We start from the raw sequence: 14923 nt of genomic DNA, 5'->3' as shown, positions 1-14923 counted from the left end.
CCTAATCTGAGCCTTGATGGCTACGTAAATTTTTAAGGCCCGGACTACATAAAGGGATTTGGAATCCTCCAAATCTCCCGTAGCCACAGGCACCACAATAGGTTGGTTCATATGAAAAGAGGAAACCACCTTAGGCAAAAATTGAGGACGAGTTCGCAACTCCGCTCTGTCCACATGGAAAATCAGATAGGGGCTTTTGTGAGATAAAGCCGCCAACTCAGACACTCGCCTTGCAGACGCCAAGGCCAACAACATAACCACTTTCCAAGTAAGATATTTTAATTCCACGGTTTGAAGAGGCTCAAACCAATGAGACTTAAGGAACTGTAACACCACGTTAAGGTCCCATGGTGCCACTGGGGGCACAAAAGGAGGCTGGATATGCAGCAATCCCTTCACAAAAGTCTGGACTTCTGGTAGAGAAGCCAATTCCTTCTGAAAGAAAACTTAATGGAACCTAATTTTAAGCCCAAATTCACTCCAGTCTGTAGGAAGTGGAGAAAATGGCCCAGATGGAATTCCTCAGAAGGAGCATTCTTGGTCTCACACCAAGACACATACTTCCTCCAGATACGGTGATAATGTTTCGCTGTCACCTCCTTCCTAGCCCCTATCAGAGTAGGAATGACCTCATCCGGAATGCCCTTTTCGGCTAGGATCCGGCGTTCAACCGCCATGCCGTCAAACGCAGCCGCAGTAAGTCTTGGAATAGACAGGGCCCCTGTTGCAACAGGTCCTCTCTAAGAGGAAGAGGCCACGGATCTTCTGTGAGCATTTCCTGTAGCTCCGGATACCAGGCCCTTCGAGGCCAATCTGGAACAATGAGAATTGCCTGTACTCCTTTTCGTCTTATGATTCTCAATATTTTTGAGATGAGAGGAACAGGAGGGAACACATAGACCGACTGGAACACCCACGGAGTCACCAGGGCGTCCACTGCTACCGCCTGAGGGTCCCTTGACCTGGCACAATACCTCGGGAGCTTTTTGTTGAGGCGTGACACCATCATTTATATTTGAGGCAGTCCCCACTGACTTGCGATCTCTGCAAAGACTTCTTGATGAAGTCCCCACTCTCCTGGATGGAGATCGTGTCTGCTGAGGAAGTCTGCTTCCCAGTTGTCCACTCCCGGAATGAAGACTGCTGCCAGAGCGCTTACATGATTTCCCGCCCAGCGAAGAATTCTGGTGGCTTCTGCCATTGCCACTCTGCTCCTTGTTCCGCCTTGGCGATTTACATGAGCCACAGCCGTGACGTTGTCTGACTGAATCAGAACCGGTAGGTCGCGAAGCAAATTATCCGCTTGACGTAGGCCGTTGTATATGGCCCTCAATTCCAGTACGTTGATGTGTAGGCAAGCCTCCTGGCTTGACCACAGACCCTGGAAGTTTCTTCCCTGTGTGACTGCTCCCCAGCCTCGGAGGCTTGCGTCCGTGGTCACCAGAACCCAGTCCTGAATGCCAAACCTGCGACCCTCTAGAAGGTGAGCACTCTGCAGCCACCACAAGGGAGATACCCTGGCCCTGGGGGACAGGCTGATCATCTGATGAATATGTAGATGTGACCCGGACCACTTGTCCAGAAGGTCCCACTGAAAGGTCCTCGCATGGAACCTGCCGAATGGTATGGCCTTTTCCATCGGGAGAAAAATCCTTTTTCGTTCCGTATCCAGAATCATGCCTAAGAAAGGCAAACGGGTCGTTGGAACCAACTGTGACTTTGGTAGATTGAGAATCCAGCCATGCTGTTGCAACAGCCTCAGGGAGAGTGACACGCTGTTCAGCAACTGTTCTCTCGATCTCGCTTTTATTAGGAGATCGTCCAAGAATGGGATAATTGTGACACCCTGCTTGCGCAGCAGCACCATCATTTCCGCCATCACCTTGGTGAAAATCCTCGGGGCCGTGGAAAGCCCAAACGGCAATGTTTGACATTGGTAATGACAAGCCTGTACAGCAAATCTCAGGAACGCCTGATGAGGAGGATATGTGGAGACATGAAGGTATGCATCCTTTATGTCCAGGGACACCATATAATCCCCCCCCCCCTCCAGGCTGGCGATGACCGCTCTGAGCGCTTCCATCTTGAATTTGAACCTTTTCAAGTAAAGGTTTAAGGATTTTAAATTCAGAATGGGTCTGACCGAACCATCCGGTTTCGGTACCACAAACAGGGTTGAGTAGTACCCCATCCCCTGTTGAAGCAGGGGCACCTGGACCACCACTTGTTGAAGACACAGCTTTTGAATTGCATTTAAAACTACTTCCATCTCTGGGGAAGAAGCTGGTAGGGACGATTTGAAAAACCGGCGAGGAGGCACCTCTTCGAATTCCAGCTTGCAACCCTGGGAAACAATGTCTATTGCCCAGGGATCCACCTGTGTTGAACCCAGACGTGGCTGAAAAGTCGAAGATGTGCCCCCACTGGGGCGGACTCCCTCAGGGGAGCCCCAGCATCATGCGGTGGATTTTGTAGAAGCCGGGAAGGACTTCTGTTCCTAGGAACTAGTTGTAGTTGGCAGCTTTTTCCCTCTGCCCTTACCTCTGGCGAGAAAGGAAGATCCCCGTACTCTCTTGGATTTATGCGACCGAAAGGACTGCATCTGATAATGTGGCGTTTTCTTTTGCTGTGAGGAAACATAAGGTAAATAAGCGGATTTACCTGCAGTAGCTGTGGAAACCAGGTCCGTGAGACCTTCCCCAAATAATTCCTCACTCTTGTAAGGCAAAACCTCCATATGCTTCTTTGAGTCGGCATCACCCGTCCATTGTCGGGTCCACAGGGCTCGCCTAGCAGAAATCACCATGGCGTTGGCTCTGGAACCCAGTAGGCCAACGTCTCCCTGAGCATCTCTCATATATAGGACAGCATCCTTAATATGACCCAAGGTCAATAAAACGGTATCCTTATCCAGTGTATCAATTTCAGCAGACAAGGTATCTGTCCACGCTGCTACAGCGCTACAAACCCAAGCCGTCGCTATCGCCGGTCTGTGTAATGTACCAGTATGTGTGTTAATTGACTTCAACGTAGTCTCTTGCCTGCGATCAGCAGGATCCTTGAGGGTTGCGGTATCTTGAGACGGCAGCGCCACCTTTTTGGATAAGCGCGTCAACACTATGTCCACTCTGGGAGAGGATTCCCACCGTATCCTGTCCTTAGCCGGGAAAGGATACGCCATAAGAATCCTTTTGGGAATCTGCAGTTTCTTGTGTGGAGTTTCCCAAGCCCTTTCAAACAACTCATTTAGCTCATGTGAAGGGGGAGAAAGTAACCTCAGGTTTCTTTTCCTTATACATGCGCACCCTCGTGTCCGGGACCGAGGGGTCATTTGTGATATGCAACACATCTATTATAGCAATAATCATATAATGAATACTTTTTGCCAATTTCGGCTGCAACCTCGCATCATCATAGTCGACACTGGAGTCAGAACCCGTGTCGGTATCAGTGTCTGCTACTTGGGATAGTGGGCGCTTTTGAGACCCAGAAGGGCCCTGCGACATAGTGAAAGGCAGGGATTGACTCCCTGTATTTCCCCTGGACTCCGCTTTGTCCAACCTTTTGTGCAATAAATTCACATTTGCATTTAAAACATTCCACATATCCAACCAATCAAGTGTCGGCGTTGCCGACGGAGACACCACACTCATTTGCTCCACCTCCTCCCTAGAAGAGCCTTCCGCTTCAGACATGCCGACACACGCGTACCGACACCCCACACACTCAGGGAAATCTCTAATCTGGAGATAGTTCCCCCAACCAGGCCCTTTGGAGAGACAGAGAGAGAGTATGCCAGCACACACCCAGCGCCAATGACCCTGAAAACACAAGTCCCAGCAATATACAGAGCTTTTTTGCTTTATATATAACTATATCGAGTGCGCTCAAATTATGTGCCCCCCCCTCTTCAAAGCCCTCTGTCACAGTGTTCAGCAGGGGAGAGTCCAGGGAGCCAGCTTCTCAGCAGCGTGCTGTGGAGAAAATGGCGCTGGATAGTGCTGAGGGAACAAGCTCCGCCCCCTCACCGGCGGGCTTCGGTCCCGCTCAAAATACAAAATAACCTGGCGGGGGATTGTATATTATACTGCCATAGCTGAATATACCTGTAATGCCAGTAAATAGGATTATTGCTGCCCAGGGCGCCCCCCCTGCGCCCTGCACCCATCTGTGCCTGTGTGTGTGTGCGGGAGCAATGGCGCGCAGCGTTACCGCTGCGCGTTACCTCAGTGAAGATCGAAGTCTTCTGCCGCCTGTGAAGTCTTCTTTCTTCGTATACTCACCCGGCTTCAATCTTCCGGCTCTGCAAGGAGGACGGCGGCGCGGCTCTGGGACGAACGGCAAGGGTGAGACCTGCGTTCCGATCCCTCTGGAGCTAATGGTGTCCAGTAGCCTAAGAAGCAGAGCCTATCACTGAAGTAGGTCTGCTTCTCTCTCCTCAGTTCCACGGCGCAGGGAGCCTGTTGCCAGCAGGACTCCCTGAAAATAAAAAACCTAACAAAATTCTTTATTACAGAGAAACTCAGGAGAGCTCCCCTGAAAGCACCCAGTCTCCTCTGGGCACAGGATCTAACTGAGGTCTGGAGGAGGGGCATAGAGGGAGGAGCCAGTGCACACCCATTCTAAAGTTTCTTTATAGTTCCCATGTCTCCTGCGGAGCCCGTCTATTCCCCATGGTCCTTACGGAGTCCCCAGCATCCTCTAGGACGTAAGAGAAATAAAGGAAACTCTCTGGAGCTCCAGAGAAATGCACCCGGCTCCTTGGGCACATTTTTCTAAACTGAGTCTGGTAGGAAGGGCATAGAGGGGAGCAGCCAGCACACACATACACGCACTAAAGGTTTTAAAGTGCCAGGCTCCAGTGGACCCGATCTATACCCCACGGTACTAAAGTACAGATCCCAGTATCCACTAGGACATAAGAGAAATATTTCCCAGTGCAAGAAGCAGAAGAAAGAGTAAAAAGAGATGGCTGTAGATGCTATGTGTTGGATTACCCATACTGCAAGCAAGACCTCTTTCTTTGTGCATAAACTATCCACTCCTTTTTGCCACTGAGGCCCAGATTTATCAATCCTTAAAGAGTGACCGATTGCATGGTGATAAAGTACCAACCAATCAGTTCCTACAGTAACTGTAATTTTTCAAACACAACATGGCAGTTAGGAGCTGATTGGTTGATACTTTATCACCGTGCAATTTCTCACTCTCCAAGGCTTGATAAATCTGGGCCTGAGTGTGGTTCCAGTGTTTTCTAACACCATCGGCATGGTCCTCATCTAGGACTGTTACTTTTTTTACCATTACAAACCCAACTGATAGCAGCAGTAAAGTGCGAGTCTGGACAACTCTGTCTCACAATGATTAGCACAGTTGTGTAACACTGTGATCTACTAGCTATTGACACTCTCCAGGCTACCATCCTGAGACAATACTAACTGGAAACTACCTGGTTACATCGGTAAAACTAACACCAACACCAGACCTCAGTTCCACTTGCACCATACCAGTATAAGATTTCTACAACATGGCATTGAATAAATCTGGACTATCACAGCAGAAGCAAGGATCTATTACCTCAAGAACAGATCTATGGTAGGTACTCCCTGATGCATGTTATTTAATATATACATGTTGGCTGCAATTGTCTTATTATCCATTCATTGATGCATGTACATTTTCCCTTGTAGACCAAGAGTTGTATCATTTTGCTATGTATGTACACATTAGCATACATATATAACATTTATCACATTATCTAAAGAGGACAAGTGTTCACAAGCCTTGGTGAAATATATGTCTGTATAGTCTGTGTATATACAAAAAAAATTAAATTAAAATAATTGAAAACAACCAATACATTTAAAAAGGTTTTTGTTTTTTTAAATTTGGGATGAAGATGTTTCATCAGCTACATACTTTGGGTGGAATTCAAATGTTTGAAAAGTCGGTTGGGTGTCTGTTTTTTCCTGTCTATTAGATAGGAAAAAACAGACTCCCAACTGACTTTTCAAACATTTGAATCTCCCCCTATATTTCTTATCTTAACCACAATCCTTTTCAGTTGACCTTCAAACTGTACTCACCACTTATCCCACTTGGATTATTTGGACATTACCTTGGAGACTAAATTATGTCATTCACCATATAACAAACCTACTAATACTAATAATCATTTACATTACTCAAGAAACTATCACAATATATAATTAAACAATATTTTTAGAGGAATAGTCTCCTTTGACTTCCAAGATCATCTCCATGCTGATGATTCTCAAATTAACTTACCTCCCCTGATCCCTCTCTCTCTCTCTCTCTCTCTCTCTCTCTCTCTCCTCACTCGTATCTCGAGCTGTCTCTCTGCTTTCTCTTCTTGGATGTCCCAGCACTATCTTAAACTTAACATGTCTAAGACTGAGCTGATCATCTTCCCACCCTCCTGCATAATCTCACCTGCAACAATTTCACTATCTATTGGTGGCACAACTATCTCTTCTAGTTCTCATGTACGCTGTCTTGGAGTTATCATTGATTCCTTCTTCTCCTTCAAACCACACATTCAGTACCTCTCCAAGGGGGTAATTCAGGGTTGATTGCAGCAGCAAATTTGTTAGCAGTTGGGCAAAACCATGTACACTGCAGGTGTGGCAGATATAACATTTGCAGAGAGAGTTTAAAGAGAGGTTAAAGGGGGGGAGATAATTATTGGGAATTCCTCCCTCGCAGAGGAGAGTTAAGACAGCCCACCCAGCCAGGGCTATAAAGAATGCATGGTGCCGGTGATACCGAAGTCGCGGAGGGAGGAGGACACAATGCTTTGTTCCTGGACTTCCTTTCCAGTGGCAGTTGCACAGCAGCCCATTATTCAAATAGAGGAGCCAAATAAACTTCCACCCATAATCACTGTCAAACATCGCTGGGTGCGGCTCCCCTATTTAAATAATGGACTGCTCTGCCACTGGCAAGGAAGTCCAGCCTTATGGTTCAGGAGATTTTGTGATATTTCAGATATAAGTACTTAACCAACCTACTTCCAGTCAGGAGAGGATAGTGTCTTAATTATCAGAGGTTAACATGTCACTTAAACTAAACATTGCCGAACCTCTCAGAGCACAATAGGAGGAAAGGAGAGATAGATATTTTGACTCTTAAATGCATTAAAGGAAAGCTTGATAGTCAGCAACTGCTTTTTTGCTGTGTAAAGGGTACCGACAGCTCTCCCAGTGACCTCAAGTGTTGTGCGAAAATCTTTACCTTTTTACCTTAAAGAAGGAGCCCTAAGTAGAACGAGAAGCTAAGCAAGGAGGCCTAGGGCCTTTTAGAATACAGTCAGTCTATCCCTGCAAACCTTACATATTTAACATACAGCAGGCGGAGCTTGGCCTGTCGTCCCAGAATTTACAGCACTGAGCAGGGCAGCATCAGAGGTGGGACAGGGGGGCAGAGAAGGAGGTGGATAATTCTCCTCAGCGCAAGCCTTTTGACAGTATCAATCAGGCGGAAGTCCTTCAAAATTAAAGTTATATGCCTGGAAATACTTGAAATTCCATAACGAAGCACAGGTATTCGGCTAGTAACAGATATTTGTTAGCTTTCTGGGTAACTTCCAACACAATCTTTTATATCTAGCATATGGACTAGACTCTAATAAGGAGTCAACTGGATTAAACAGTCACTGATTATTACAATTATTTATTGAGAAATCAGCATTATTCTCTTTTGTGTTTTTATTGTATGTGTATTTTCTTCTATGTGACTTATAAATTACATTGATTTATTATTTATATTGGCATGCACCGCTTGACAGTGCTCCACTATTTATTTTGGCATGTGCTATCTCCACTTTGAATATGGAGGGGATGGGGGGGCACTCGCTATTCTTTAGAAAGAGTAATATTGAGGAATGGACTTTTCTACTACCGCAATTGAAGATCCAGCGTGCACTATCATTTCTATGACGCTACACACTGATTGATACATGTTCCTACACCTTATGCTGGCCATACACTTGTGCGCGGGGCATCGCACCGGCAGTTCAGGGGCGATTAAATCGCACCTGAACTACCAAAGTGGTTACCATGCGATCATGCGATAGATCGCATGGTAATCACGTGATGGGCACGTCACCGCCGAGTGGGAGCGGCCTCTGGCCGCTCCTGGCGGGTGCCCATCGCACATCGCAGTGCGATATATCTCATGTGGGTTTAAAACCACATGCGATCGCACTGCGATGCTAGAAATATTATGTGCAGCACATAATATCTTGAGACGCGATATTCGACAGGTGTGCCCGCGCATCGCGTCTCAAGGTACCTAATATGTGCATACAATCCTTCGATTTCTCTCACAGATGTGGTAGAAATCGAAGGATAGCACCGATTATCTCATAAGTGTATGGGCACCATTAGAGTTTTCTCTTAATTTTTATGATTTGAGATTGTTACATTAAATACTTTTTAATCTATTGGTTGTCTTCAATTTGATTTTATCTTTTTTATTCACTTTCATTTATTGTATATACTCAGACTATACAGAGCGCTACAAACATATATTTTTCTCTAATATAGTTCACAGGTGATTTGCACACCATTTTTTCTCTGCTATTATAGGGGGTCATTCCGAGTTGATCGCACGCTGCAACTTTTTGCAGCCCGCGTGATCAACTAGACGCCGCCTATGGGGGAGTGTATTTTTACATAGCAAGGCTGCGATCGCTTGTGCAGCCGAGCTATGCAAAAAAAGTTTTGTGTAGAACAAGACCAGGGTAAGAGTTACTTACCCTGTGCGATCAATCCAGCGTTGCAGACGTCAGACATCCGCCTTCCAAACGCCTCGACACGCCTGCGTTTGGATCTCCACGCCCAGAAAATAAGAATTTACTCACCGGTAATTCTATTTCTCGTAGCCCGTAGTGGATGCTGGGTACTCTGTAAGGACCATGGGGTATAGACGGGCTCCGCAGGAGACTGGGCACTCTTAAAAGAAAGATTAGGTACTATATCTGGTGTGCACTGGCTCCTCCCTCTATGCCCCTCCTCCAGACCTCAGTTAGGGAAACTGTGCCCGGAAGAGCTGACATTACTAGGAAAGGATTTGGAATCCAGGGTAAGACTCATACCAGCCACACCAATCACACTGTACAACTCGTGATAACTATATCCAGTTAACAGTATGAACAATAACTGAGCCTCTCTCAACAGATGGCTCATACAATAACCCTTTAGTTAAGCAATAACTAATATACATGTATTGCAGAGAGTCCGCACTTGGGACGGGCTCCCAGCATCCACTACGGACTACGAGAAATAGAATTACCGGTGAGTAAATTCTTATTTTCTCTGACGTCCTAGTGGATGCTGGGTACTCCGTAAGGACCATGGGGATTATACCAAAGCTCCCAAACGGGCGGGAGAGTGCGGATGACTCTGCAGCACCGAATGAGCAAACTCAAGGTCCTCCTCAGCCAGGGTATCAAACTTGTAGAATTTTGCAAAAGTGTTTGAACCCGACCAAGTAGCAGCTCGGCAAAGTTGTAAAGCCGAGACCTCTCGGGCAGCCGCCCAAGAAGAGCCCACCTTCCTCGTGGAATGGGCTTTTACTGATTTAGGATGCGGCAGTCCAGCCGCAGAATGTGCAAGCTGAATGGTGCAACAGATCCAGCGAGCAATAGTCTGCTTTGAAGCAGGAGCACCCAGCTTGTTGGGTGCATGCAGGATAAATAGCGAGTCAGTTTTTCTGACTCTAGCCGTCCTGGAAACATAAAGTTTCAGGGCCCGGACTACGTTCAGCAACTTGGAATCCTCCAAGTCCCTAGTAGCCGCAGGCACCACAATAGGTTGGTTCAAATGAAACGATGATACCACCTTAGGGAGAAATTGGGGACGAGTCCTCCATTCTGCCCTTTCCATATGGAAGATCAGATATGGGCTTTTACATGACAAAGCCGCCAATTCTGACACACGCCTAGTCCAAGCTAAGGCCAAAAGCATGACCACTTTCCACGTGAGATATTTTAGCTCCACGGTCTTAAGTGGCTCAAACCAGTGGGATTTTAGGAATCCAACACACGTTAAGATCCCAAGGTGCCACTGGAGGCACAAAAGGGGCTGAATATGCAGCACCCCTGTAACAACGTCCGAACTTCAGGCAGTGAAGCCAGTTCTTTTTGAGAGAAACAGGGATAGGGCCGAAATCTTGGCCTTTATGGATCCCAATTTTAGGCCCATAGTCACTCCTGACTGTAGGAAGTGCAGGAATCGACCCCCCTGGAATTCCTCTGTAGGGCCTTCCCGGCCACACACCAAGCAACCTATTTTCGCCATATACAGTGAAAAAGTCTTGCTGTCACGTCTTTCCTAGCCTTTATCAGCGTAGGAATAACTGCATCCGGAATGCCCTTTTCCGCTAGGATCCAGCGTTCAACCGCCATGCCGTCCAACGCAGCCGTGGTAAGTCTTGGATCAGACAGAGTCCCTGTTGCAACATGTCCTGACCGAGAGGCAGAGGCCATGGGTCCTCTGAGAGCATTTCTTGCAGTTCCGGGTGCCGAGTCCTTCTTGGCCAATCCGGAGCAAAGAATATTGTTCACACTCCTCCGTTTATTACAATTCTCAGCCCTTGGTTCTGAGAGGAAGAGGAGGGAATATATAGACCGACTGGAACACCCACGGTGTTACTAGTGCGACCACAGCTATCGCCTGAGAGTCCCTTGACCCAGCGTAAAACCTTTTTTATCTTTTTATTGAGGTGGGAAGCCATGTAGTCCACCTGAGGCAGTTTCCATCAATTTGCAAAACTGCGTGAAGACTTCCTGATGAAGTCACCACTTTCCCGGGTGGAGGTCGTGTCCACTCCCGGAATGAACACTGCTGACAGTGCGCTTACTTGATTCTCCGCCCAGCGAAGAATTCTGGTGGCTTCTACCCTCGCCACCCTGCTCCTTGTGCCGCCCTGGCGGTTTACATGAGCCCCTGCGGTCTGACTGGATCAGAACCGGTTGGTCGCGAAGCAGGAACTCCGCTTGACTTAGGGCGTTGTATATGGCCCTTAGTTCCAGGATATTGATGTGAAGGCAAGTCTGTTGGCTTGACCACAAACCTTGGAATTTTCTTCCCTGTGTAACTGCCCCCCACCCTCGGAGGCTTGCATCCGTGGTCACCAGGACCCAGTCCTGAATGCCGAATCTGCGGCCCTCAAGAAGGTGAGCACTCCGCAGCCACCACATGAGAGACACCCTGGCCCTGGGGGATAGGGTGATTAACCGATGCATCTGAAGATGTGATCCGGACCACTTGTCCAGTAAGTTCCATTGTCCTTGCATGGAACCAGCCGAAGGGGATGGCCTCGTATGATGCCATCATCCTTCCCAGGACTCGAGTGCAGTGATGCACTGACACCTGTTTTGGTTTTCAATGGATTCCTGACCAGTGTCATGAGCTCCTGAGCTCTCTCTATCGGGAGATAAACCCTCTTCTGGTCTGTGTCTAGGATCATGCCTAGGCGAGGCAGATGAGCTGTAGGAACCAACTGCGACTTTGGAATATATGGAATCCAGTCGTGTTGCCGTTTCACTTCCAGAGAAGGTGATACGCTGTCCAGCAACTGCTCTCTTGATCTCGCTTTTATGAGGAGATCATCCAAGTATGTGATAATAGTGACACCTTGCTTCCGCAGGAGCACCATCATATCCGCCATTACCTTGGTGAAATTGGTAATGACAATCCCGTACCGCAATTCTGAGGTACGCCTGATGAGGTGGATAAATGGGGACACAAAGGTATGCATCCCTTATGTCCCGATTCATTTCAGGCATGCAATGACCGCTCTTAGCGATTCCATCTTGAACCTGAACCTTTTCAGGTATATGTTCAGGGATTTTAATTCAATATGGGTCTAACGAACCGTCTGGTTTCGGGATTATAACATCGAATAATAACACCCTCTTGTTGAAGGAGGGGACCCTTGACCACCACCTGTTGAAGATACAATTTACGAATTGCAGTTAACACTGGCTCCCTCTCTGGGGGGGAAGCCCGCCGGGTCCTCGGTGAGGGGGCATCTTCTCACAGTCCAGCCTGTATCCCTGCGATACAATTTCTATTGCCCAGGGATCTAACAGGGAGTGAACCCACTTGTGGCTTAATTACGAAGGCGTGTCCCCACCGGGCCTAGCTCCGCCTGTGGAGCCCCAGCGACATGCGGTGGATATTTGTAGAGGCCGGGGAGGACTTCTGTTCCTGGGGACTAGCTGTGTTGTACAGCTTCTTTCCTCTGCCCCCGGCTCTGACAAGAAAGGACGCACCTCAGACTTTCTTGTTTCTTTATTCGAAAAGCTGCATTTAATAATGTCGTGCTTTCCTAGGCTGTGCAGGAATATAAGGCAAAATATCAGAATTACCAGCTATAACTGTGGAGACCAGGCCCGAGAACCTTTCTCCACACAATCCTCAGCCTTCCATATGCCTCTTAAGTCGGCATCATCTGTCCAATGTATATTCTACAGGACACGTCAAGCAGAAATCGACATAGCTTTTGTCTCTAGGACCCTGTATACTCATGTCCCTTTGGGCATGCTTTATAATTATATATCTATCACTTAAGACAGCATCTTAAAATATTTATATGCATACTAGGGTCTCAATCTCTGCTGATAAGGTACCTGTCCACGCTGCCACAGCGCTATAAACCCATGCCGACACAATCGCCGGTCTGGGTAGTATACTAGAATGTGCACGCTATCTGCAGGATCACTGAGAATAGCTAGTGCAAACAGGACACCCAAGGGGAAGATTCTCAACACATCCTGGCCCTAGTGGGGAAAGGATACAGCCTGAGAATTCTCTTGTGGGAAGCTGCCGTCTCTTGTCTGGAGATTCCCGCTCTTTTTCCTCATGAGAGGAGGGAAATTTACCTCAGCATTCTTCCCCTTAACATGTGTACTCTCGTGTCAGGGACAGATGAGTCACCAGTGATATGCAAATCATCTTTTATTCCAATAATCATATATTGAATATCTTTTAGCCCTCTTGGCTGTAACTTTGCATTATCGTAGTCGACAGTGGAGTTAAACTCCGTGTCGATACTTTGTTATTTTGGATAGTGAACATAGAGAGACTCTGAAGGACTCTGTGACATAGGGACAGACCAGGGTAGATTTCCTTTCTGTTCCCTAACCTTTTGTGCAATAATTTTACCTCAGCACTTACACATATCCAAACAGGTGTCGGCGTTGTTGACGGAGACACCCTCCCACACACTTATCCGCTCTATCACCTCCTTAGAGGAGCCTTTTACCTCAGACATGTCGACACACGCGTACCGACACACCACACACACAGGGGATGCTCTATTTGAAGACAGTTCCCCCACCAGGCCCTTTGGAGAAACAGAGAGAGAGTATGCCAGCACACACCACAGCGCTATATAATACAGGGATGTACACTATACTGAGTGATTTTTCCCCTATAGCAGCTTATATACACAGTTTTGCGCCTAAATTTATGTGCCCCCCCTCTCTTTTTTATCCTTTGTGTACCAGGATACTGCAGGGGAGAGCCTGGGGAGCTTCCTTCCAGCTGAGCTGTGAAGAGAAAATGGCGCCGGTGTGCTGAGGAAGAAGGCCCGGCCCCCTCAGCGGCGGGCTTCTGTCCTTTTATGTACTTTAATGGCAGGGGTTAATGCACATATACAGTTTATCAGACTGTATTATGTGCTTTTCGCCAAGTAAGGTAATCTAATTGCTGCCCAGGGCGCCCCCCCCCCAGCACCCTGCACCCATCAGTGACCGGAGTGTGTGGTGTGCTAAGGGAGCAATGGCGCACAGCTGCAGTGCTGTGCGATACCTTAATGAAGACCGGAGTCTTCAGCCGCCGATTTTCAACTTCTCTTCGTTCTTCTGGCTCTGCAAGGGGGACGGCGGCGCGGCTCCGGGACCGGACGACCGAGGACTGGGCCTGTGTTCGATCCCTCTGGAGCTAATGGTGTCCAGTAGCCTTAGAAGCCCAAGCTAGCTGCAAGCAGGTAGGTTTGCTTCTCTCCCCTCAGTCCCACGTAGCAGTGAGTCTGTTGCCAGCAGATCTCACTGAAAATAAAAAACCTAACAAATACTTTCTTTTCTAGGAAGCTCAGGAGAGCCCCTAGGGTGCATCCAGCTCTGGCCGGGCACAGATACTAACTGAGGTCTGGAGGAGGGGCATAGAGGGAGGAGCCAGTGCACACCAGATATAGTACCTAATCTTTCTTTTAAGAGTGCCCAGTCTCCTGCGGAGCCCGTCTATACCCCATGGTCCTTACGGAGTACCCAGCATCCACTAGGACGTCAGAGAAAACGGTGAGTTGACGCCCGGTTCCGCCTTCCTCCTGTCAATCTTCTTGCGACCGCTTTCTTCGTCAGCGGCATCGCTGTCGCAACGACGCGCCAGTGCAATGCGGCGCATCGCATGCACAGTTCCGACCCGATCGCATGGCTGCGAAGAAGCGCAGCGTGCGATCGGGTCGGAAAGACCGCCATAGTCCAATAGTGAATGTAGATAGATTCATCATCTAAACAGGAAGCTAAAATCTCCAGGATGACTATCTTATCCACTGCTGAAGAAACCTTTAAACTGTCTATGCTTGTGAATCTTGAGTATAGAACAACCAGACTAAAGTATATAAAATTCATGGTAGATTTTAGTCATTGTATATATAACTACATTTCTCCAAGCTGCCAGATGATTAAAAAAGGTTAAACATCATGTAAACAACTCATACTTACTGTCAAACACAGCTCTAACATCCACACCAGCAAAAGGAAGTTCCGTTAGTAGATTTTTCACTGATACAGGTCCCTTATTAAGAGGATTTGGTTTCCTTTTTCCAAGTTTCCTTTTTTTCTTCTGATTTTTCTCTGCTTGCACATTTTGTAAAGCTTCAAGGTAAAAAA

The 14923-nt window shown here is 47.5% G+C and overlaps 1 protein-coding gene across 2 annotated transcripts in view; it reads right to left on the bottom strand.

The window, feature by feature from the left end:
- Window positions 1-14923, bottom strand: part of AKAP7 (A-kinase anchoring protein 7) — a 548135-nt gene that overhangs the window by 501653 nt on the left and 31559 nt on the right. For both annotated transcript variants that reach the window (XM_063917297.1, XM_063917298.1), the window contains exon 2: window positions 14756-14908. In XM_063917297.1, coding sequence (XP_063773367.1) covers window positions 14756-14908 — 153 coding nt within the window. The remainder of the gene's footprint in view (window positions 1-14755; window positions 14909-14923) is intronic.

The sequence above is a fragment of the Pseudophryne corroboree genome, chromosome 4 (genome assembly GCF_028390025.1).
Source record: "Pseudophryne corroboree isolate aPseCor3 chromosome 4, aPseCor3.hap2, whole genome shotgun sequence".
Lineage (NCBI taxonomy): Eukaryota > Metazoa > Chordata > Amphibia > Anura > Myobatrachidae > Pseudophryne > Pseudophryne corroboree.
The sequence above is the reverse complement of the archived record's forward strand: the minus strand, read 5'-3'. Positions and strand labels throughout refer to the sequence as shown.